The sequence below is a fragment of the Chaetodon auriga genome, chromosome 9 (genome assembly GCF_051107435.1).
Source record: "Chaetodon auriga isolate fChaAug3 chromosome 9, fChaAug3.hap1, whole genome shotgun sequence".
NCBI lineage: Eukaryota > Metazoa > Chordata > Actinopteri > Chaetodontiformes > Chaetodontidae > Chaetodon > Chaetodon auriga.
This window is the reverse complement of record NC_135082.1, coordinates 26,630,379-26,656,669: the sequence shown is the minus strand read 5'-3', so window position 1 is coordinate 26,656,669 and position 26,291 is coordinate 26,630,379. Positions and strand designations below refer to the sequence as shown.

Genomic DNA, 26,291 nt, shown 5'->3' with positions numbered 1-26,291 from the left:
AACAACGAGAACAGTGCACGATGCCCTGCAGAACACACGGACCCTGAGCCTTCACACAAATAACAGACGCTGACTAATTCAGAAACAAACTACATGATGAATACCAAAGTACTTGTGTGTTATCACCAGCTCAACTCCCTCCCCATTAATTAAAAGAGGGCTGTGGCCACCAGCAGGGCTGATCGAAGGTCTTGGTTTAAGCAACGGCTTGAAGCAAGAAACAGCACAAGCACCCAGGATGAACTTCAGCAGCTGCGTTTTTTTCACATTCGGCCAATGGAGACTGGAAGAAGAAGATAAACACGGCTGTGTGTGCTGACCAGTCTTCTGTGGCACAAATAAAATGAGCTTCCCGTGATCTCCCTGTACAACAGCTCACAGGGCAGTCACACATTTATTCAGCATTTCATCAACATCAGCGGGAGCCTCTAAACGCTTCTGCACGCTCAGCGTTCCCACAAACCAACAAGCCAGCACTTTTTTATTCATGTTTTCTTTATGTTACGGAAAGCTCCTCATATCTTCCCTATTAAATATACAGATGAAGTGTGTATTTTGCAAATTGCCAAGTATCACCCCACTGGAGGCTGAAAGCCGCGATGCATTATTGATACCAATCTGCTTTGCTCCTATTTGTTAAACTGCTGCAGCAGGATGCGCGTTTCTCTCTACTTAGCAGATCTGTTTTCTGTCTTGGTGCTTTTATTTTTCTTCTTTCTATGTAACTCAGTACAGCACGGCTGCATTGCTCAGCATTCGGGCTTCTGTGTGATTCCCTGTGGCTGGAATGATGAAAAATATGAACAGGAATGATTGATTTTGGAGGGATGGACCTGTGAAAATCCTCACATGGATCAATGACAGCACACACTGAAGGGGGGGGGGTGGGGGGGGGGTCTTGCTTTGGCTTATCATGGACAGATGCTGAAGCTCTGGCAGAGGAACAAGTAAAAACCTGGAGACATCCGAGGCGCCTGTTGCTTGTCTTTTAATCTATTTTACATGACTTGGTGTGACTTCTGGCGTGGTTTATGGTGGATGTCTGAGGAGAGATCGCTCAGTTTGACGCACTCAGGATTTTACAGTATCAGCACAGCCGACGTAGTGCGGGCGCAGCGTCAGGTCTGCCTCCACCGGGGCAGACGCTCGACTGCGCTCAGTGTATTGTGACGCCATAAATCAACGACCCTGAGCGCCAACGCTGCGAGCTTCCTGCAGGGAGCTTTAACACCGCTGGGCAGAACAAGGCTGCTGCACTCGTGTACTCTGCTTGCATGTCATGTATTTGTACACACAGACACACAAATTACACTGACAGTATACAGGAGGAAGTGCTACAGCGATGAAAGCTTCTCTGACAAGCTCACTTGTTTGTCGTGGTGCATAATAATTTGGTAACATAGGAACAGTTTTGTCCAGGAAGTGAAAGGTCACATGTTTTATTACTGTGTCCTTGAGAAAGATGAGGGAAGGTAACAGGACTGAAGTGGCACCAAAGACAGTCAGTATGACTGCATGAGGGAGCGCCGGTCCGCTGATCCCACATCAGTGTGCATGCAAATCTTGGTTCAGCGTGGAGTCTGTAAAGTGCTCTGCTGTCAGCTCCGCGCCGTCGCTCCGAGTCACCTTTACGTCTTCAGCTTCCCACAGCGGCTTTTCATTCAAGCCGCTGCGATTTCCATTTCAAAGGTGACGACTGAGAGGAAGATGTGTGCGAGCATAAAAGAGAATTAGCAGCAGCAAATAAGTCTGAACTTTAATTTGTTTTTTCTCTCTCGACAGAGCATGCTGATGAGATTCTGTGTTTTATAAGAAGCTGCAGCAGCTCACGTCCCGAGGGGGAACGAAGCGCACAAATGGCGCCTTGTGTCTCCAGGAAGTATCTCTGAAGTCATCACAAAAACCAGGCGAGGGACTTCTCAGATGACCATGTTCACAAATTCCTTTTGAAGCCATTTGTGCTCACAATGAATCAGGCAGGGACCCATTCTTCATGTGCGAGGCGAGAACCAAAACCCAGGAGGTGGAACCTTGGGAAAGACTGAATGCTGCTTTTGAAGTTTTCAGAGAATCAAAATGATTGAATATTCCGCCCGGGTGCACACGGATGTCACACAAATGAGACGAGCCCACGAGGGGAAGCATCACGCTGCATTTCAAGCCCATAGAAAGACCCTTTCTTTTTCTTTTTTTTTGGTTATCTGTTTAGAGAATTATTCATGTCCTTCAAAGAATACAACAATTCATTATTCTCTTTCAACGCGGCCCTTTAATACGGTACAGTAGACCTTGTATTGTAGCGCAGAGATGAAGCTTCCTTTCCCTCGACAGGTCCAATCCTGACGGTGGCTTTTCATCAGGACTCCTGCAGAAGCGTTTTGAGGGAAAAGGGCAACGTATGTCTCACACGCAACGTTCGTCACAACTCGAGTTAAAAGGCCACCGATGAGCTGATTACACAGGAAAAACATGGAATAATGACGCAGACGCGTGTCCCCGGCTCCGTGATCCGACGTGGAACTGTAAACGTGGGCCGGGCGGGAGTTCACCGCCGCCGCCTCTGATATTCAATCAGGCATTTAGCGAAAAATCTGCCACACGGAGATAAAACTCTCTAACATGTGATCAGCTGCAGGATTTGGCGAGAGAGAACCAGCAGGGTTTGGACAGTAACTCGACGACCAGCACGTGGAAAGGCCCAGCTGGTATTTCACGGTGAAGAAGGGCACGCTGTCTGAAATGTCAGCGTTGCCACAATAGAACAAGTTTAAATCGCAGAGTTTGAGGGTGTCAGCCGGTCTGAGTGACGCTGACGCCGCTGACCCACATACGGCAGAGTTCTGCTGCGGTGGGCTCTGTGTTCGCGGTTAACACAGAAAAGGACAAACAGATTAGACACTAAACGCTCAGCAGTTATCAAACATTCGACGTGACACGTGTGCTGATAACATGACTGCTGGCACAAAGAAGCACAGAAAACGGTGACATTTAAGATCAGTCGGTGCAGTCGGAGCAGAGCGTCCGGCAGCGTCTGAGCTGGAAACACTTCAACGTTCTCCAGCGAGATGAAATCAGCCTCTCAGATTTGATCATTCTGATAGTAAATTAGTGTCAAACAACAACATTACACTAACAGCACCTGAAAATTAGGAGGAGATTTAATCTCTCCACTGCAGCAATACAAAATAAATTACCTGCCAGCTCAGGGGAGAATCCACAAATATTTACTCTCCCTTCAAATGAATGAACACAATGATTTTCTTGTAATTGAATTGCCTCGTGTGTTTTATCATCCTGTGCTGTTGTGACATTTCCAACCAAAAGACAACGACAACAAACGCTGACATACATGTGGTTCCTGGTTCGTCCTTGGACCGGCACCGCCAGCACAAACTGATGCAAATACACCAACAGAAAGAGCAAAACTTCAGGGTTTAAATGTATAAATTCAGTCTGCATCACCGGCTGATCTGAATTCGGCTCCATTAAAAATGTAAAGAATGTGAAACATGCTTGTTTGTCAGATTTGAGTCATGACTCAATGACTCAAAAAGCTCTGATTTACAGAACAACAAAGCATCATGTTGTGAGTTGGTCTTAATTTTGTATGTAAAAATTGAGCTTTAAGCAGTTTGTAGTCTGTCAGACAGATGTAGCGCAGTAGAAGAAGAAAGTTAAAGAAAATGGAAACACTCATTTACTGTATGTAAAGCTGAAGTACCTCAAGACAGTACGGAAGTACAGAAGTTGAGTAAATGTACTTAGTTTCAGCTGCGGCAGCGACACGCCACATAAACAACATGTGTCTGAAACGAGAGCTGGAGAGCAGAAACGACATCCAGCAGCAGGCTGAACTTCAGCTTCGATTCAGAGAGGAGACGTTTGAAGGCAAATACCTGTAAAGTTCCCCAGTCCTGGGTGCCGTTGGTGGACATGAGCAGGCCCTGCTGCTGGGAGGTCTTGAACCTCAGCGACAGTTTGAAATCCTGGTTGTCCTCGTCCATCAGGTGAAGGTACTTCAGGTAGGAGTTACCGTCGAACCTCACCGCCGACTCTGAAACACGAAAACAGCCCACAGTGAGTTTCATTTGGAGCAGAACGTTATAAGTTTGATGTTTTTACATGTTTGGAAAGCTCTGGATTACGGTCTTCTGGGAAAAACTTAATACAGTATTTTCCATTTAAGTCTCTTCACACTCTTTAGCGTCCTCTTCAAATCTTCTCGTTTCCGAAGCGTCTGCAGGCACCAGACTCCTGCAGAATATTTATTTATATAACCAAATGATCCTTTTTCACAGTCCAACTCAAGTCAAACAGAGAAAAACAGCAAAAAAGCGCCTTCAGCTGATCTCCATCAGTCCTCGGGCAGCGCTGTTCTTCTACATTCGCTTTGCTCTCAGTGCGGCAGCGAGTCTGAAACATGGTGTAAACTGAATGTAATGTGTGATCTCTGATCTGACAGATCAGACCGCAAAGAAAGAGAGAAAAAAGCACGTTTTTCTAACATTTGTTTGATCTTCTGCAAAATCGCCAAAAGCTGAAAAACCAGAACGGCCCAAAGCCAAAAGGAGGAGGCCGGAGCGAATGAAGGAGGAGCGGATTCATGAAGGATGCAGGATCTGTGACGAGCGCGTCAGTCTGCAGACAAAACTCCAGCTTTTCACTCGTTTTCAGATGAAACTTTAATGACGCCTGTGGGGAAGTTCAGAAACAACACGTTCCCAAAAAAAACTTTTCCTGAAGTGGGATTTGAAGCCAGAAACTTTTCTTCGTATTCTGACCTTGAAGGAAATCTAAAACAGTTTGTTTGTGTCGCTGGTTTGAAAGCCAACGTTTAAACTCTCAGAGAACGAAAGTTCAGAAAAGACCTTAAAAACAGCCAATAAACAATAAACATTTCAGTTTAATGACAAACACAGAAAGTTTAGAGTCAAGTCATTACAAAGGTAAAACACACCTGTACGATGACTTTGTTCATCTCCGACCAATAAAACCCTTTCAGTGTGTGTTTGTGTGTATCATTATTTCTTCACGCTGACTCATCATTGTGAGTTTTCCGGTGCCGCAGCTAACAGTTACTGTTGTTACAGATTAATCTGTAACTACAACATTTGTTAACAGATTATTGTTTTTAAAATTAAGTGAATAAAGTTTTAGTCCATAAAATGTCATTTGGTATTCCAGAGCTGAAATGGCGCCTTCAGACGTCTCAACTGATCCAACAACATTCACACTACAGTGACGTCCAACAGAGAAAGACAGCAAGTGCCAGAAAACCTGCAAAATCAGAAAACTGAGGGTGATAAAATCTGTCCGTGGACTCTCTGATGTGTCGTGTGAGCTGCGTCAAAGCCCAACTTCCTTCATCTTTTCGTGTATGATGAAGCTTCTCTGATCTCCAGCATAAGAGCACAAACTTTAGTTTAACGCCACGAGTCCACCTGCTCTTAAGACACTTCTGTTTTCCTGCCTGTTCTCCGTCCTCACACGACTCCTCCTTATCACCGAGCCCCAGAGTCTCTTAAGAGCACAGAGGTATCCGATATAGTCAAAATACGGTGGCGATAACACATTCAGAAGATGTTCCCGAGGGAAGAAGACTCTAAACAAGCTGATAATGAGGATATATCCTGGAGAGCCCCTAGCTGACTTTTATTCTGTCCTCACACCACTAATCCTCACAGGAATGCCGACACAAATCACTGAGGACGGCGGGACGAGGAGGTGCCGCTGCTCCATGATATAGATGTTCTGTCAGCTATAACAGAAGCTAAGTGAGGGCCCACGTTCACGCTCGGAGTGATTTATAGGACATGAAGGGGGTTTACTGTGGATTTAACAAGTGAGGCGAAGAACCTTCGTCGAGTCTCTGTCCTCTCCTAAAAAACGAACCTGAACCAGCTGAGGTGGATCTGTGTGCTGGGAAAGTCCAGCAGAACTGAGGGGAAACCACAGACCAGAGACGTCTTCATCACTATGAGACTCAGCTCGTCCTCAAAGCCACAGCTGAGATCTCAGGGTTTTGGGTTGATTGACACGATCATCGGTGTTACTACAGCAGCGTCCGTGCTTTGTGTGCAGTTACTTTACAGCATGAAAGAGGAACAGTTGTCTTTTTCTCCATTTTGGTTAATATTTTGTGCCCTAATTGCTTTTCTGTCCTTTTTTTAAAAATAATTTAAATAATTAGTTTATCTTGCTTTGAGCCTTTCAGCGGGCCTCCGCTCCTCCTGCGTGAGCTTTTTCTTTTCATTTGCTGAATGTCTTTTATAATTCTTGTACTTTTATGTGGAAATAAAGACTAAATAAAAAACCTAAAAGATGAAAATGCCTGTTTTTCCATTACAACAGAAGAAAGAAGACATGTAGGTGGAGGTAAATGTGTCTGCGCCTCCGTTTTTCATCAGTTACGCCTTCCTGTGGCTTTCAGCCGCACAGCTACGTCCACAGCTGGACGACGTGTCAGTCGTCCACTCTCCGCTCTGTGGATGTTGACTGAAATGACTCTGCTGGAGCGCACCTCCACCATTTACCGCTGTGGTTTTGTGTCGGATCAATTGTCAAAGCAGCAGGACGCCGCCGCTGCAGACACGTTCTGCTCGTTAGAGGAGACGAGGGTGATGAGCTGAGTGTTGGGCTGTCGACTGTCTAACTCCAAATCGTTGTTCCCGCTGATAAAAGGCAGCCACCTCCCCCGGTTCACACAAGCTCACATCAATACCCGCATACACGCTCACTCATTAGCGGCTCTGCACAGCGCAGGTACATGCAGATGGACGGACAGACGTACCGTTACAGGGGCAGACGCTCTCCCAGGTGTGCTGAGGGGTGATGTAACCGGCTCTGGCGGTGGTGAAATGGCTCATCCTTTCTCCTGTCAGCTGGACGGCGTTCCTGCAGCCTCGCGGCGGGCAGCCGGTGCCCAGACACCCGTTGTGGCTCACCCTGAGGATGCTGAGGCCCAGAGAGTCCTCCATGTCCGAAATGACACCTACAGAAAGAGCTCAGCTTTCACACTCCAACAGACTCTTCGTCTCACGTCACCTGACTGACTTTTTGTCTGAATTAGTGGCTGCCAACTTTTTTTAAAAAGACTTAAAGAGCTATTGAAGAAATGCTGCCTGATATTCATTTCTTCAATTGTTTTTCATTAAAAGCTAATAAATGCTTTAAACTGCAGAGTCGTCGTTTTAAATCCTGAATTTTACTGTGTAATTTCCAAATCTCAGAACATGAATATGAAGATTATGAATCTGGATTTGTACCTTTTGGGATGTTTTTGTCTTGAAATTGCCTCATATATCACAGATCCTACATATCACATGGTGGTATTTTATCTTATGGAATAGAATCGAGGCCCTCACTGTGACAGCTACATTAAATGGCTCAATGTGAATCTTGATTGATCACCTGCGAGTCTGCTGGTTGGCAGAGGCTGGACGAGTCCATTCTGAGGCCTCCAGACCAGCAGGGCCTCCAGGACCTTGTTGTCAGGTAGCTGCTGGAGGCTGGCCAGGTGAAGCTCTTGTCTGGGTAAACCCAGAGCCTGTCCTAAGCTGCGCTGGAGTCCTCTCCAGTGGTCGCCCAGAAACTCCTCCGGTGACAACCCCACCAGCTGCAACGTGAGGCCGGAGTCCAGCGCCCTCTGGTTGGCCGCCCACACGTGAACTCTGACCCCAGTCCAGACGCTGAACTTACCGTCGGTCACACTCACGTTGAGGGCGTAGGATCCCTCCTCCAGGTTTTCATCTGCCCAGATTTTGCCATCAGTCAGGTCGACGGAGAACCTCCCGTTGTCTGGCTTTTCTGACACCAGCTTGTAGGACAGGACGTCCTGCAGGTCCTGGTCTGAGGCATGCAGCCTGCCGATGACCCGGTTGGCGAAGAGCCCGCCGGAGGTCGTGATGAAGACCTCCAGAGGCACTACAGAGGGAGGGTGCTTGCTCTGCTCGGTGACATTGATGTTGACCACACAGATGGAGGAGAGGGGAGGGTGGCCGCTGTCCGTCACCTGATTGGTACATCAATAGCACATGACACATAGAACAGACTGGTATCACACTTTTTCTTTTTTGAAAAACACAATACATTTTGTACCTGTACAACAGCAGGACTCATAAAATCAATTTAAAGGAAAAATTTGATTCTTTGGAAAATCTGCTTGTTGGCTTTCATATTGAGAATCAGACGAGAAGATTGGTGTCACTCTCATGCCTGTACAGTGAATACGATGCTGCAGCAGCTTAGCTTAGCATGAAGACTGGAAACAGGGACAGCTAGCTGAACTCACTGGTCTCTGCCAAGAAACAGTCCTGCACACAATCTCCATAAAAGCACGAAGAGTTGTTTTTAGGCTTCAGTGCTTGAACTTGTACGTTACGGTATGAAAGCTTCGCCCTGCCAGCTGACGGAACTGGTTCCTTCATGTTTCTGAGACCGTCACTGGTCCACTGGCGTTCTCAGGAGGACATGCTCAGCTAATGCACTGACTGCTTCTTTCGCTCCTGATTCGTTCTGCAGCAAATAAAACCGTCCCACTGTCACAATGAGACTCTCTGGAACGTGATCTGCTTCAGCTCAGAACGACGTCCTTGAACATCATCGATCTGTTCATGTAAACATGATCCTTCTGATTTTCACTGGAGGGAGTCTTTAACGTTCAGACACGTCAGCCGTTTCCAGCATCGAGTATTTATTCATATGAAAATTCTGTCTGCCTTTCAAACATTACAGCCGTCTTTGCTTTTCTGTTGTGCTATGCTGTGTAGTTTTTACCACATGAAAATGATTAAAATCGAACATCAGACAAAGAAAAATCAGTTTGATTGATCAGCTCTGAGCTCACAGTTATGCTCCCAACATGTTGAGAACGACATAAAGAATGAATGCGCTCGTTCTGCTGTTCTTGCTGAATTATTAATATTTCTGTCCTTAATGAACATTTCTGTCCCACGACACTCTGAATGCTGTGTGGATTTTTTACACCGACCAGAGAAACTGGGTAAAAACATCTTTAATTTTAAAAAAAAGCAGTTATTGGATGAAAATATTATCTATCAGCGGTTCTAAACACACAAAAAACATTTGTGCCAGCCAACAAAAACCCATGCACTGCGATCCACTGATATGCATATTCAGCTGTACACAAAATGCTTTCTGCTCATAATCCTGAGCTGCTTTGAAAGCTGTAACCTCATAATGACCTTTTATTTCTGTTGGAAAGACATAACAGGGTAAACTTTGTTCAAACTAAACTCATGGATTCCAGATGAACTGTTATTTGTCTGCACTCTAGTTAATGCCTTGCCTCATTTCAAGTCAAATCGGCACTTTTTTAGCTCCCTAAAGCATCACCGAACTCTCAGCTTGAGGTCACTCCTGAAGCTCAGCAGACGATGACAGTTACTCCGTTACCACTTCCACCTCTCCTGACAGCGCTGTCAGCAACGCTGCAGCCGAGGCCGTGAGGGACGCTGCAGCACATCAGCATTTCGGCACCGAGCCAGGACTACAAGAAACACTTCGGAGCGTCTTTCCTCGTGTGACAATTTGTCAGATTTTCATTTTATGGTCCTGTGATTGCTGCACAAAGTCGAAAATGTCGAAATGTGACATTTGACGGACATGATGATAGATTTTTTATCCTCCTACTGGATGAAAACAGCGGAGGAAGAAGGAAAACAAAAGCTTTAAATGAGAGTTAAAATGAGTGGAAGACGTGTGAGTGAGCAGGGACTCAGCAGGGGAAACCTGGAGCTCGTATGTGAATCCACCTCTGAGGCGATCAGGAGGCGATATGATGGGGGATGACGGAGGACACGTCCTCCTCGTTAACCCGCCATCAACCGCCTCCACCTGGCAGCAGAGGGTCTGTTAGTCTCGTCGGCCTGACTTATCGATCCTTTATCTGACTGAGGTTTGTGCAGGTTCCAGTCTACGTCCCCGACCATGACTGAAACATCAGCAGTCTGACTGAGCATTGTATTGATAAATCCATGCTGCTGTCCGTGGTGCTGAAGCAGCAGGCGGATTTGTAATTGCACTTTTTTCTCTGAGTGTCGCCCTTCTGTCAGCGTCGCCCTGGATCTGAAACATTCTCTAAACTACATACTATGAACACTTCTGTACTACATGGTATCCTACTGTGTGTACTCCACTCCCACTGGACCAGTTTAAAAATGAACAAACCACCAGCTGCCTCCCATCATACCCTGTATTTGTACCTGAATCTTGAGCTGGTGATGGGGTTTGACCTTCTTTCTGAGCGGAGCGGAGAGCGACAGCAGGCCGCCCTGGTCGACGTGGAAGCGACGAGCCTCATTGCCGCTGACGATGTGGAAGGAGAAAGGTGGTCCGTTCCTGGGCGTGTCTTTGTCCGTCACGACGAGCTGGAGGACGCTGCTGCCGATGGACTCGCCCTCCTGCGGAAGACGAGGTTTATTAATTTATCCTGTACTTCAACTTGAATCATTTCTGTTCACTTCCAGTTTAATGCAGCAGCTCATCAATAAATCCTACTTTTCTGAAATGAGGGTGTTCAGGTGGTGTTCATTGAACTTTATGCTCATTTTGGAGCCTTTAGTTTAGCCTTTAGTAGTAATTCAGCCATATTACCTCTTTCGCATTTATGGCAACTTCTTAGATCAACTTCCAGGCAGCCATTGATAAAATATACATGTTCAGTACTTTACTGTACTGAGCAACCAGGAAAACTTTAGCAGCACAGGACAGTGACTACAAAATAATAAAATCCTTCAATTGTTCACTGTGACTGATCACCTCTTCAAAGCATCTTGAAAGACTGTCTGATGGTTTTCGTAGCGTAGTGAAATTAATAGAAACCAGTGGTTCCCTGGAAGGTGGGTTATCAATCTAAAGGCATACTTTAGGAGGAGGGCAGCAGTGAAATAAAAACAATTTGGAGTTAATGGGCTAAAACATGTAACAGCTCCAGTGTGATCTTTCAAATTTCAATTAGAGCCAAATCACGATCCTGTTTTGGCTTCATCAGAGTGTGAGTGCGAGGGAATGTCCAGGAAATCCACTTCACACGAGCACAGAACAACATGAGTCGAGTGATGTGAAAGTCTATCACAGCAAAACAGGAACCACAGAAACATAAAGGGGCACAGGTGGAAACTGACCAGGCTCGACACTGACACCAGTGATGGCCTGAGAATAAAGCCTGTAAAGCGGTTTTACTGTAAATGTTGGTTCATAAAAGGTCGCTGGTTCAACAGCATTTAAAGCCGCCGACAGACGTCACCTAATCAGCGCTAAAACCTCTGCTTTGTGAGTCACTTTCCTCCGCAGATACGTGTTACAGATCCCGGTCGCGGTGTTCACGTGTCTGTTTATCATGATGGAGTGAAGACAAACTTCAGTCAGCTCTCCAGTAAATCAACACAGATGCAATGTGCTGTAGTGCTTCTGCATCCTTTGAGGAGTTCCACAAAGACACAGAGCTGCCTGTTCATCTGCAGCCTAACAGCACGTTGACACTTCTCAACGACAGATGTGCCGGTCGTAAAAGTGGGAAACAGTGAAACAGCAGAGAGGACGCCGCCGCCGCACCGGTCTGAAAACAATGACAACTCCTTTCTCCGCTTTCAGCATCCATCTGCTTAATGCAATCAGGGCTTCCTTCATGAGCTGGCTGTGGAGACATCAGCAGATGGGATGATATCGCAGAGTTTGGATTCATCAGTGCAGAGGTTTTGGCTCATGAAGCAGCTATTCTGTGACTGGATGGGAGCTTGTGAGCTGGCAGAGCTGCAGCAGGTAGAGTGATGGAGAGCTGGCAGAGAGAGCTGAGAGCGTCAGTGAGCAACAGCCAGCGTGGCTGAAACAGTGTGTGACAGCACTGCTAGAGGCATGAACACACACCTGCAGAGACGTGTGTGTCCACAGGCATGCTGGCAGCACTGAAGCACACGGCGATACGGTAAAAGCGGCTGTTAAAAGTTTTTCCAAAGCGGCAGACTTCGTCCTGTAATTAGAGGTTGTAGGTGAAAGGGTGGCGCTGATGTCCTGCTCGTGCACCAACTCCAACAAATCATGACAGCTGATGTTCCCGCCTCTTTGATCCCTCAGAGTTGAGAAACCTCGCTCTGCTTTGGGCTCTCTGAAGAGTTTCACTCTTGAACTCTCAGCACACAGTTTTAATGAGCTCTGGGTGCCGCAGTTATGATGGAACAGCACTTACGGGTCAGCACATTTTCACTGGAGAGTGTTTGAGAAAGAGAGTTGTAATGATACAGAAGGGCTGATTGATAGAGGATGAAGGACCTTTAGTGATTTCTCTTTAATTACCTTCAGTCATTAGTTCATCTGTCTTCATTATGAGCGTGTTAGACGGTCAGGAGCAGAGCAGGTTTGCAGCGTTGCCTGAGGAACATTTGGCTCCACTAATGGCTGTTTTTTGGTGAAGATCTTCAAAAACTAACAAGCGTTTTCAGGTTTTTAACGCATCATAAACAGATTAACAGATAAGGAGCTGCATGTTCTGCTCATATTTACGTGAAAGCGAGTCCCCCGTTCATATTTTTTTCATTGAGTTGTCAAATTTCACACATGAATGCGACTGCAGCCCCCCCCCACAGGACACCAGAGGTTATGTGTGGAAGCTGAAGAGCAGATGGGTCTTTCCAGAGCGTTCCGGGTGCGTTTTATATCCTGCTTGTTGACTTTTTGTCGATGCGTCTTCTTCTGCAGGCGGCGCCGTGCCAACATGTCTTCAGCTGCTTCGGGCTGCAGACGTGTTTGGTTTCTGAACACAAAACCAAAGCTGTGTTTCCAAACTAGAACAGAGAAGCTCTCAGACTGTGTACGGTGTCCCCCGGGGGTCAAATCAATTAAAAATACAGGGTTAAAGGCAAAAAGAGCACTCCTCATTATTGGAGGGCCCATTTGTTTTTGTAAATGAGGGATTCTGATGAGAGAAAAGATATATGTTCAGATTTTATAATCACTGGAGCACCACGCCAACGCATCCTTCCTGCCGAGCAGACATAATTCAGCTGTCTGCATCACTTACTCAGTCTTTTTTTTTCTCAACACCATGTGACCGTGCAGGTATGAGCTGCTTGGCTGTGGACAAGCCGTGCGAGATGTTCTGGTGGTCGTACCTGCAGCAGCAGATTGTGGTTGACCTGCGAGAAGACGGGCGGGTTGTCGTTGACGTCGGTGACCGTGATGGTGATGAGAACGGCTGAGGACAGCGGAGGGTCGCCTTCGTCTGCTGCTTGCACCGTCAGAGAGTAATGAGGGACCTGGAAGAAGATGAAAGTCGGTATTTGGTTTCAAGTCTTTTTGTTTGACTCTTTCTGTACAAACATAAAGTTTTTCCTCATCATTTTTACTGACTGAACACACAGAAACACACTGACCTCTTCTCTGTCCAGCGCAGTGCGAACTGTGATTTCTCCACTGCGAGAGTCGATGGAGAACTGCTGCAGAGGGTCTCCGCTCACTATGGAGTAACGCAGCAGGTTGTTGATTGGACCGTCCTGGTCCGTGGCTGTTACCTGGAGGTAAGGACGGAGGTAAGGAAGGAGAGGAGTAACGCTTCAGTCCATGTAAAGACATCCTCTTATGAGGGATGTTAACGTTCAGGCAGAAGTCAGATGAAAGATCCAAACATTAAACTGACAGCATTCACCAAATGTGCCAGAACAAAGACGTGTCAGCTGATCTTTGCTCATTCAGGGGCTTGAATGTCGATTCTTTGGATTTTCTCTTTGCTGACGACGTTTACAGATTTTTTAATTAGCTATTTTAGCTCCGGTTTTAGCCTGAACAACCTTGTTTTCAACCCGACCGCAATATTATCTTCTTTTAGCCTTAGTTTGGTTTTAACTTTACAACAAAATTAGCATGATTTAGCTTAGCTTTTATCTGGACTGTGAGCTTAACTTAACACGGAAACAAGCTAAATTAGCATCATACATTAGCTTGTTTCAGCCTTCGCTTTACCTTGGTAAGATTCACATTGTTTTAAGAAGTGGGTAGAATTAACTTTCATATTATTATAGATGAATAAAAAGCAGTAAAAATTAATGAGACAATTGAGACAGAATGTACCACAATAATCTTTAATGGCACACTGTTCAATCTGTTTTAAGAAGTGACTTTTGGGCTCAATAATAGACGAAGATGACTCATTAAGACGGAGATGTCTTGCAATAAAATCATGAGCTCACCCGTCTTTGTCTTCCTCTTTATTGCCACAGCTTTAGCTCATCGTAACAATGAATCCTATTATTTTCTCTGCTGACGGAGGACACTCTCCCCCAATTATGTGATAAGTGATAACAGTTAAAACATTTTTAAACAGCGGCACGTTGCAGCTAAATGCTGAAAACTGAGCGATGGGAACAGGGGGCGAGAGAAGAAAAATGTCAAATATGAAACTGTATGATTACAGACTCATCACCCAGCCGCGGTCCAACCATCAGCGAACCGCTGAGCTGTGTTATTGCTGCGTTATCTCTGCTGCTGGCCTGACAGATGATGGTTGACATGTCATATAACTCTGTGTGTGTGTGTGTGTGTGTGTGTGTGTGTGTGTGTGTGTGTGTCTGTCTGTGTGTGCACGCACGCGCGCATTTCTTCTGTTTTTTACACATGTACATCAACAACAAGCTGCCAGATAATCTCATACTGCCGTGCTGTTATTGTGTGTATGGGATTATTATCAGGGCTTAAATGAGCTGGAAACATGAAACTGTAACTGGATAACCGGAAACGGTTTCCATGCGTCTCCTAAGAAATATAAACCCAGTCAGCCAGACGGCACCACTGTAATGGAAAGGCCGTGGTCCTCACACAATACGTCCAATTGACTTGAGTGGACACACACGTCCAGCTCAGTGTGCTCTACAGATACACCTCTTGGTCCATTAAAGTCCGCCATGATGGATTTTCTGCTATGTTTCATTTTCTGGAAAATTTGAATAGATCAACACCAAAACTGATAAACAACATTGGGGCACTGAGATACACATATGTGTTAAAAATGAGTGAGATTGGTGGAAAAACATGGCTGCCATCAACCAAAAGAGTTTTACAAGGGGCGGGGCTTAGCAGGAAAATGGCCATAACTCGTCGCATCACAACCCCGAGTGCGTGACCACTGAAATGCTGCAGGGTCTGTGATGGTGAAACAAGCGTGTCAATGGTCTCGCTCCTCGTGACTGATTAAAATATCTGAGGTGACTTTGTTCACCTCTGTGAAGCCTGAAAGCTTCTCGCCGCTGTGATTCTGGGCCGTCGAGCTGCCTCGCTCTGCTGAGCGCAGAAGGCCTCAAACCTGGAATCACTGTTCACGACGATACTAAATATGTGTGATGATTCATGAGTTGAAATCTCTGCGTTTCTATGTAATGTCGTTTTTTTCATTACCTGTACCATCAGCTCGCTGCCAGGTATCAGATGATGTCATTTTACGCGTGTGTGCATGTGTGTGAGTGTGTGCGTGTGTGTGTGTGAACAGCACAGCACAGATAATTGTTCTGAAGTTACAGATATCAGAGAAACGTCCTTCAATTAAATTGAACCTCTGAAATAATGCAAAGTCCAATTCAATTCAGTGATTCAATTAAAGATTGGTGATGTTTTGTGTCTATGATGTATGACTGTGTCCCGTATTCTGTGCGTGAAGCATCATAACGTACCGTATGTAATAAAACCTTCACTTCACTGTTTCTTTTCGGCTTCGCTTGCAGGAGCACGGCGCTTTGAAGACCACAGCTTACCTTCATGACCGGCCGTCCAGGCGTCAGATCCTCCGATATCTCTGCGGTGTAGTCGCCTCGTCCGAACACTGGCGCGTTGTCGTTCACGTCCGTCACGTTGACGATCACTGTGGTGATGTCGCTGAGGGACGACTTGCCGCGGCTTCCCTCCACGGAGAGGTAGTACTCCCGGGAAACTTCAAAGTCCAGCGGAGCAGTCAGGGTCAGAAGGCCTGCAAAGCACAGAGCCAGGCCTGAATTATTCTCGTTGATCAGTGAGACGATGCAGTATAGATTTGACTCAAAAACACAAACAGAAAAAGGATCGATCCTGCACAAGAATAAAGAACCAGACTGGCCGGACTGCACTTCAGATCTTTCCCACCTCTCTTTGGTTTACTGTAGTGTGAAACATCAGAGCAGGCTGCTGAACACCAGCGTGCAGCGTTCTGATGTAAAGTTACAGGATTGTTGGGGGTGACGAGTTTCCTCTGATACACAAGAACAAAGTTCACTAAGTGGACAGAGCTGCCCAGTTCACCCGATGAGCAAAATACCCGTCTTGACTTTGTTCAGTGCAGCTTCTGTTCGACTCACCGGTGGGTCGGTCATTACAAATACATGTCGCACTGCTGAACACTCTTCAAAGTCAAAGAACTTGGTTTTAAATTCAAGTCAAGACTTCAATGTTTTTCAAGACTACCACATACATCATCCTGAAGCGTGGGGAAATATGGATGCAATAAACAGATTCAAAGCACATCCAGAGTCTCGGTGGAGCCGTAGAAAACGTGGCCTGCTGGGTTTGACTGTGATGTTCATTATGCACCAGAGGAGCAAAGAGCTGGAGGGATGAAAAATGATTAACAACAACTGGGAACGTCACCATCCTGAGATCAATCAGTGCAGCAAGCAATGTCACGTTTGGCCTGAAGGAGGCGCTGCGTTGTTACAGTCTACACCGTGGTTCGTGGCTCATGCTAATTGGAAGCGTGTGAACACGGTAATGTGTAACACATGCAGCACCGGCTCGTTATTGAGCGACCTGTTAATTATTATTTTTGACTCATTGGTAAAGTTGGTTTCAAATTGCTTCCTCGTGTAAAAAAAGCATCTCAGGAGCTGCCAATTACTTTCAGCACTAGTTAGCATGCGAACATTTAGCATGAGTCACTGAGCATGTTATGCTGTGAACATGCTAGTATTAGCCTTTTAATGTGTATAAGGTGTGCTAACATGCTAGTGTTTAGCACAGCAGTGTAATAATATAGTGAAATACGGAGTGATTGCTGGAGCGTTATGAGGGCACAGTGTTAAAATGGATGATGTGCTAATGCTGCGTTAGCATTACGCTCCAGACTGAAAGGAATGTGTTCATTATTTTCATCTGAGCAGCAGGAAAAATCAATGGCAGACAAAAAGAGGAACACACTGATCCTCATAAAAAGCCTCTTCGGAGTCTGTGCAGGACCAGGTTTTAAAAAAATCAGGTCTGGGTCAGTGACTCTCAGTTCTTATTCAGATCTTATTCATGCACGTCCATCCTCTCCTCCTCTGCTGCACGTCTCAACTGTCCTCATCCCGTCTGTGTAAACTACAGGGACGCTGCTCTGCTTGACTGCGCCTCATATTGAAATGCAGAGTGTTTATTATGTGGAGTGACAGACATAATATACATTTAAAATGGATGTTTGTATGGTACGAGCAGAGTGCTTTGGATGATAATACCCACCATAAGTCAAACGCTCCGTGTGTGTGTGTGTGTGTGTGTGTGTGTGTGTGTGTGTGTGTGTGTGTGTGTGTGGTATCATGTGACATATCTAGTCAACTCTCGCTCTTGTCAGCTCAGTGAAGCTGTGAGTTTAACCTTTCAGGAACTATAAATCTCTCCACAGCTGGCTGCTGTCTTCATGTGTTAGCTATCATGCACATGTGAAGTTTAACCTCAATTTATGGCGGCGATAAAAGAGGTGTCAGACCCCTTCAGGGGATGTATGGCGTCCTGTCCACTTTCCTGTCTGTTATTGAGTCGCTCCTTTGGGTTTGGGTTGATTTCCTCATTTATCTGACCTGCCATGACCTGCTCAGCTTTAACTGATGGACCTTTTCACCTCCTGCTCTCTCCTCCTCTGGTCATTCCATCAGCAGAACATTGTTATTGAATGTTGGCGTGCGGTTTTTAAGTGGATGTGAATGATTTGCTGCCGAGCTGAAGGACTGACGAAGACATGTGAGAAGAAAAGATCGGCAGCAGTGGACCAATCTGCGAGTTACTGGAGCTGAAAAGACGAGTTAATCAACCAGTCGACTGAGAAATTACACAGTAAATAGTTCACTGTTTAATATTTTGAACTGTTTCATTAAAGTTTGAAGCACAAATGTTATAAAATCAGTTACAGCAACTTAATTGAGCGAATTTGATGCTTTTCTTTGTTTCTGGTGACTGTTGATGAAAATGTTTGAAGTTTGGACAAAACAAGGAATCTGAAGACGTCACCTTCAGCTTTAAGAAATTTTGGAGGATATTTTTGACTATTTTCTGACCGAACTGATTAAAAACATTTTGTTTTAGCCTGACTACAAACTGTTCTGCCAAAATGTAAGATACGGTTTGTTTCTTTTAGAAACTATGAGTCAATTAGTGACTTATGTTTCTGTCATCTTTACAGCAGTTGGTCGTATTTCTTCCTTCTTTCTAACTGTGTGTTGAGAAACTTTCCCTGCAGGCATCCATAAAGTTTTCTGAATCTGGTATTCAGTTGGCTGCAATCTGCAACCTCACCACTAGATGCCACTGACACTTTAACGGTGGTCCTTTAAATCCCAGATGGATCTGCCTGAAGAATTTGGACAAATGAGCGACGTTCCTCGTCTTTAAGAGAAAGTCTGGTCATACTCTGTTCTCCTGTGCTCGTCTTCTTCTGTTAGTTTCCGTTAAAGTCCCGATTCGTGCGTCAGCTCCGTCCAAATCACATTTCTCTCAGTGGCCAACAAACCAAATCTAAACATGTAATCTGTGTTCTGATCAGCCACTGCCAGTTTTAACAGACATGCTTGTTTGGAAACAAGAGACTCTAAATTGTTCCAACTTTCTGTTTATTAAGCTGAGCAGGTCTGAGGAGACGGGACACCTCGGTGGACTGCAGCGTGTCTCATCCAGCAGAGTGTGTGGCGCACACACACGCACACACACACGCACACACGCGCACACACACACACACACACACACACACACACACACACACACACACACACACTGTACTGGCTGCCAGCCAGTCTGCTGAACTACACTTTATTAAGAAAAAAACAAAACGGGATCCAACAAAAATAAACATGTAGCACTCCCCTCAAACTAAACACCTCCAGGTTTCAGCAGGTAAATTATTTGTACCTCTTACACAGATCTCACTTTATTGATTTCTCGAAGATCAAGGAGATTCGCACAGGCGGCCTCGGTCAGAATGATCCACGCGCTGTTATTTATTTAACTGTTTTCCTGTACCTTCTTCTACAGGGAGAGAACTGGCTGAGCTCCAGCTTTTCTCTTCCCATCAATGCTGCACACCTCCTTCATGCTCGTCTGTGCATCCACACTCGTTTCTCCCCATCACGGAGAAGCTCTGCTGCTCATTTCTGCTCATTCAGGCTCTAATCAGGGATCAAGTGCCTTGCTCAGGGGATTTTAGTTGGTGGCTGAGAGGAAGAGAACAGCCGGTTTCTACATTTCTAATCCAATCTGAGTCATATTTGTGATTTATCATCTATCAATGGCCCCATTTCCAGGTTTTGTGTCATGTGTCATCTGATTGCAGTCTGTTTTGGCTTTCCTGGATTACACACCTCAGTGTTCCCTCTGTGAGGTCGTATGTGTTGAAATCAGTGGAGCCGCCTCCCCTCTGTCGCTTTAACGATGCAGGAAGAGCAGCAGATAATTACAGCGTGACTTGAGCTGGCATTATCACAGGGGACAGACTGCTCACGAACGTCTCAGTTACACAAGAGGACTGGAGCTGCTGTGCGTGTCTTGGAGAGACGAGCAGCATTTACACGACGGCTGCGGCTTTTCAGTCCACACTCAAACTTTTGTTCAGACGAGTGAAATAATATTCTAACTTCAGACCACTTGAAGCAGTTTGCTTTGTGGTCCAGCAAACTCAGCCCTGTAAGTAAACCAATGGAGCGAGCAAAGCCATGCTGATTGGGATGAGCGACACTGAAGGGAAGTGGAAGCGTTCTGGGTTTTACATCGTAAGACCACAACACTCGACAACCACAACACATCTGAGGATTCACCTGCTAACTGCACCCAAGCGAGGCGGCGGAGGCAGCAGGAACGAGTGGAGCGATATCCAGACTCCACGACTCACACGACGGCTGGGCGGGTCAACGATCCTGCAGGAGGATCAACGCCTGGAAGTCCCAGTCAGCCAGAACTGAAGACGCCTTGTTTGGGTTTAAGTTTCGCCTCTCATTCAGTCCAGCTGCCTTTTTAAAGCACTTAGCTTCATGGTACTTTGACTTATGATCATGTCATCTTTGCTTTGAAAACAATTAACACTGAGTTTAAATAAAGGTCCTTCCTGTTAACATCAACCTCACAAAAGTGCAAAATGCCCACGGAAGCTGCTGAGCTCGAGCGTGAAGTTAACTTCCAGCAGAAATGAGGTGAAGCCTCCTCGTTTTCCTCCCTGAATCAAAGTCTTTCCATCAAGCTTTAACTCCTTCCACCACCTGCCACCTCAAAAAGCTCCTTTTGTTCTATAAAACACAAAATCTGACTATTAAGTGTAAATAATTCCCACAATCCATCAGATTTCATGCAGAAAGCACCAGAGGCAGACATTCCTCTTTGAAACAGTCGGGTTATTATGCTAATGTCTGAGATTTATTGTGGCAGTGACTTATTGCTGTTGAAATCCTGCACGTTGTGTCTTAAATATAAATGACGATATGGTTTATGTGCAGCAGCTCCTGCACGGCTGCTGCCAGCTTTCCGTCAATAAGGGTTCGTATCTGTGTTTTGTGTTTTGCTCAAAGCCGACTGAGCTCGTTCTGCACAGCGTGATACGACTTCTCAGAAAGAGGAAACTGGGTGAAGGTCATCTGTCATTGTCAGCCTGAATGACTCTGCTTCCCACATGTCTCATTGTGTACACACACGCACGTGCACACACAAACAAAGTCATACTGAAGATTTAATACCTTTTAAATGCCGCAGGTGAATTAATTTGACACTAATTTAAAACTAAAAGGACAAAAGTTCTTCTCATGAAGTCCCTGGTATGACGGATGCACTGCGTGTCCATGATGCGAACGTGCTCTTGTAGTGGTCATACATTTTAAAGACTTCATATTCGATTGATATTCATAACCTAATCCCTCCATCACAGTGATCTCAGGTAAATAACATGTTACAAAATACCATACGAGGAACCTGTGTGCGATTGCATGTGGCTGCAGCACTTTGCAGAAGTCATTCTGAGTGTCAGATGTTTTAGTGGCTGACCCTTCCTGATGACACTTAACTTTAAACCACAGAAATATGAGGACCGCCAAACACTTCCTGTGATTCACGGACACATTACGCCGTCACGTTGGGTAAACCGCTGTCCATCTGGCTCCTGCAGTAAGATATGACAAACTGCAGTATGCCAAGTGTTTGACTAAAACACCTTCTGATCCAGGGCCAGTGTGGGATTTACTGTTTACAACTGTGTCCTTCACACCATCCTTGACTCAGAGCATCCGTCATTTATTTATGTGATTTTGAATCATTCTGTGGAAATCATAAAACAAAACTCATAAATTCTCAATAAGCCAGAGAGTCATTCTCATGCAGTGGACAGAAAAAACTATTAAAGATGAACTTAAAACAAGTTTGTGAGAGTTTGTAATTCATAATTTCTACATTTAATTTATGAAGCATTCCTAAAAACTTTCTTCTCATAACGTTCTCAAAACTTTCTAAATTCAAATCAAAAACTGTCTCGAACAATTCACTTACAGCAAAAGTTCAACAGTTTGGGAAATTTGCTTATTTGCTTTGCAGCTATTTGCAGGAGCCCAGATTAGCACCAGGCGTTAGCTGTTTGCCTCTGTGCCTGGTCTTTATGCTAAGCTAGTGGAATGCATTTAAAGCCCTGCACACGTCGCTCGGTGGTCGAGGTTGTTGTGTGACTACGTACTGAGAGAGTGAACTCTGTCTCAGTGCCTCCAGATGTTCGAATCTCGGCTCCTGCAGTCAGAGCGTTCTGTGTGTGTGTGTGTGTGTGTGTGTGTGTGTGTGTGTGTGTGTGGCATGTGCTGGAAAGTGCTTTGCGGGTGTGTAGAATAGAAAAGTGCTGTATAAATGCAGTTCAGGACCCATTCAAACTGTGTGTGATGTGTGCGGGGCTGACTGGGGCATTTATTGATCCACACAGAGAGAGACCACACAGGAGGAGGACATTGTAAAGACGCCGTCCTCCTCAGCTTACGATCACTTGACAACACATTTAAAGGGTTCAGTGCAGCTTTCCAAAGCAAATGAAGTCTCTCACTTTTCAAACATCCTCCTGATTCAACCCCGTTAACAGCAGACTGAGCCTGCTGTGGTTACTTCTGGTTTGGGTTAGTTTCTGAGCAGACCTTGAATTTCAGACCTCTGCCTGAGGTCTGGCTCTTCATGCCATCAGACAGACCCTTCAGATAACACTTTATTCTTGTTCGCGTTCAACAACACATGAATAAATATGAATTTTCTATGTTCGAATAATCTCAACAGCCTTGCCACGTCTGATGTATTCCTGTCAACGCCTGTTTATTGGCTCAACATAGTTTTTCTTTACTGCACGATGCAGTTCCAGATTTTCATCGCCACGCCTCGGCTTTTTAAACTTTTACAATCCCTGCTCTCCACAAATAATGAAACCTAATGCAGTGGACAGTGATCAATGAGTGCGGTTCTTCTGACCAGCTGCCCTTTAACGATTTATTGGCAGCGAGCCGTGAGACGGTCCCTCGTAATCCAAAGGGCAGACTGCAGTTCACTCCCAAACTCTGCAAGTTTTTCAATCCAGCAGGGGATGGAGCTCGTGAAAACTCGGGGTACTTCACTTCAAGTCCAGCTCTCTAACTTTTAGCAACAATGCTAAAACTTTTATTTTTCAAAACAAAAGGAGGGATGGATGATTCGCTCAGGCACAAGACACAAATCCTAATCCTGAATTATGATAATCTCTGAAGAGGTAAACAGACAGGTGGGTGCTTGTCCTCTAATCTGTTAAAATCATCATTCTGTGACTGATTATAACTGGCCTTCCTCTGTTAAAGGTGTTGCATGTTAACAAGCACAACATGTCACCATTATTATCCATTTAAAGACGTTTTAATTACTGTAAAGCTGTGACACAAACGCTGGGTGGACCGCCAGCCTCCTGCCATTGGACGGAAATTAAATGACAGCATCAAAGCTGCGGTTGTGTTTACTGTTGAAGAGAAGAAGAAGAACTGTCCTCTCAATTGACAAGAAATCAAACTGGATTTTTGTTGCTTTACGGCACAAAGCAAAGTCAGTAAAGAATGACTGACGCGTTTTCAGAGTTTCATGCACTAAAAAACAGCTGAAAAGGCCAAAACACAGCAGCAGTAAACTGACTGTTCACTACCCGTTCAGCACCAAACGGAAGACGGACAGTTAGCGACTGGCTAATTGTGGACCTCGTGGCAGAGGAGGGGGGCAGCTAATCCACTGCTGTCCCCTCGTTTGAGCCCTCAGAAGGCATCGATTTTCCACTACTTCAACCTAATTTAAACATGGAGGTTGGACACTAGTTTCGGACTCCTGGTGGAGTTCAGAAGACATTATGTCAACTGTTTTCAGAGGAAGAGTACGGAGCATTGCTCATGATGAATAAACTGACTTTCGCTGTGTGTATAGAGTCAGGGCAGTGATGAATCTTGGGAAACTTCTCAAGTCTCCACCTTAAACATGGCTGTGGAAACTGTGTGTGAGCAAGATGGACAAAAACTTTTCTAACCTGTCCGTGAGTCCAGCAGGAAGCGTCCATCCTCATTGCCGGACACGATGCGGTAAGAGACGGGATCCGGTCCGCCGCCGTCTCTAGTCAGGGCCGAGACGCTCACCACCTCGGATCCCACCGCCAGGGATTCTGGGAGCTGAGCGGTGTACTCTGAGCTCAGGAAGACGGGCTGGTAGTCGTCCAGGGAGACCACGTCCACCGTCACGGTGGCGATGGAGTAGAGGTGGCGAGGCAGGCCGCGATCGGTGGCCTTCACCTTCAGCTCAAAGGTGGGCGGGGTGTCAGAGGTCAGGGGTCGCTCCAGCCGCAGGATCCCTGAAAACTCGTCCAGAGAGAAGTAGCCGCTGTCGCCTGCCAGGAGGGAGTACTTCACCTCGGAGTTTATACCTGGAGGAGACGCAGGGGGACAGACGTCACCAGCAGTGTCTCGACCACTGAAACACCTCTGATACGACATTTCTTTAGTTTCAGACGTGCTGCTTCATGACTCGTCCCGACTTTTAGGGATCACAGTTGTTCATGAGAATCACCTGTCTGAGAAGAAACCTGAAAGCTGGATAGTTTCACCAAAAGGAAAATGATTGTTGAGGTAGAACAGACTCTCCCTGCATCCTGAAGGATCAGTGAGGAGGGACATGATACCAAAGCACACAGGTCACTCAGTCTTCTGCCTCATTAAAAGTAATCCTGCAGCTCATTTAAACATGAAACCTGTGAGGCTGAACTGTAAGCAGAAAGTTTTTGTTTGAAGAGGTCACAAGCTAAAAGGCTTCAGAACTGTTGTCTGGGATAATTACACAGACTATTATGGGAGCGCCGTGATTAAAGGTCAACACGTTTAACTCTAGCAAAGCTTCAGCAAACAGGTGGTTTGACAAGTCCTGGATGGGAGAAGATGAAGGTTTCAGCCAACTAAAGATGGAGCTGCAGTTAATAACAATGATTTCAAACCCCGCGTAGAGACGAGTGGTTTGACTGTTTTCTCTCGTTCCTCGTGTTTCCTGATGCTCTCTGTGAAATGCACAAAATGTTCTATATCTGTGTCTATATTTCTAAACTGTTCACAGGATCCACTGAACCAACAGCGTCTTCATTTCTGCCTTTGCCCTCTGTGGTACCTGCAGTTTGTCTTCTGTCTTTTGTCTTAATGTGTCTTTGAAATGTTTTTGATGCTTTTCTTTGACATTTCTTTGGCAGATGAAACATCCAATAAAAACAGCATCAATTAGTCACTGCTGTCTGTGAGAAAGTTGCCAGTGTGGGGAAAGAAAACAAGCTGCTGCACATCTGAAGGAGTGGCTCCTGTTTCCCTACCCAGCTCTGTGTGTGTGTGTGTGTGTGTGTGTGTGTGTGTGTAAAAAAGCGTGTGTGTGTTTGTATAGAAGTCTTTGTACAGGCAGAAAATCTGTATTTGTCGGTGTCTTTGTGCATTTTTATCGATCCTCGTGTGAACTGTGACAATTCAAGCGTGAATTTGTGTGTAAATGAGGATATTTCTGTGTGTGTGTGTGTGTGTGTGTGTGTGTGTGTGTGTGTGTGAGAGAGAGAGAGAGAAACATGAAACACCACACTGACTGAGCTCTACAGCTGGTTTCAGACGAGGAAACAGTCTGTTTAACTGTTATCTGACTTCACTGGTCCAACACCTAAAAACCAACCAACCATCAAAGGAAACAAATGACTAAAACATTCAACCAGCACAGTGGAAATTTGTACCGAACTGCATCAAACCAGAGGACATCGGTTCAGAATCACTCCGCATTTCTTTGGTGCACTTTAAGTCTCTTGAAACGTAACTCTAAATTTCCATTACGTCTTGCAGAGAGACTTCCAGACTGACAATGATCATTTTCACTAATGACTGAGTTTTTTCTGTGTGCTTAAACTTTGCCATCTTGGCACCAACAGTTGGGATTTAGTGTCCCAGGATCCCACACGTGAATGCTTAATTAACAGCAATAATCTCTACATTTGATTACAGTCAACAGTCATTTAATGCTCAAATTTACAGACTTTTTTTCAGTCCATAATGGCGCTCTAGGCTCACGCATGAGGGCAGACGGCAGTAATATAAACATATCGTTTGTGGCAGTGATAAAACACAGAGATGAAGATGATTGTGGATGAACGCTGTTGATTTATCAACCACACAGCCTCTCGTCTTGGACGACAATTCAAACAAATATTGCACTTTACTTGCAAGTTTGAAACAAGACTCAGAGTTTACAGCCACAGCAGCTCCGTGAAGCCGCAGCTTATCAGCGTGCTAACAATGACGACAGCAACATGCCGACAGATAAAATGACACAATATTTTACCATGCTCACCATCTTAGCTCACCATGTTAGCATGCTAACACTGCTTGTGTACACAACGACCGTCAGCTAGCTAAAATGTGAAATTACCGTGACCTAATGAGTAGAACAAACTGCTGATGCTGCCGGGGTTAAGGGTTAAAATCCCTGAGCAGCAAATTATTACCAGCTCAGCGGGAATGACAGTCGAGAAGTATCAGGTGGGCGTTTCAGAGAGCAGA

General features: G+C 45.4%; 1 protein-coding gene across 1 annotated transcript in view; it reads right to left on the bottom strand.

The window, feature by feature from the left end:
* fat2 (FAT atypical cadherin 2) overlaps positions 1–26,291 on the bottom strand; it is a 97,119-nt gene that overhangs the window by 20,644 nt on the left and 50,184 nt on the right. Inside the window, exons 16-23 of the mRNA XM_076739506.1 lie at positions 23,753–24,142; positions 15,756–15,967; positions 13,389–13,526; positions 13,128–13,271; positions 10,224–10,421; positions 7,411–8,011; positions 6,791–6,991; positions 3,897–4,054 (exon numbers count right to left, since the gene is read on the bottom strand). Coding sequence (XP_076595621.1) covers positions 3,897–4,054; positions 6,791–6,991; positions 7,411–8,011; positions 10,224–10,421; positions 13,128–13,271; positions 13,389–13,526; positions 15,756–15,967; positions 23,753–24,142 — 2,042 coding nt within the window. The remainder of the gene's footprint in view (positions 1–3,896; positions 4,055–6,790; positions 6,992–7,410; positions 8,012–10,223; positions 10,422–13,127; positions 13,272–13,388; positions 13,527–15,755; positions 15,968–23,752; positions 24,143–26,291) is intronic.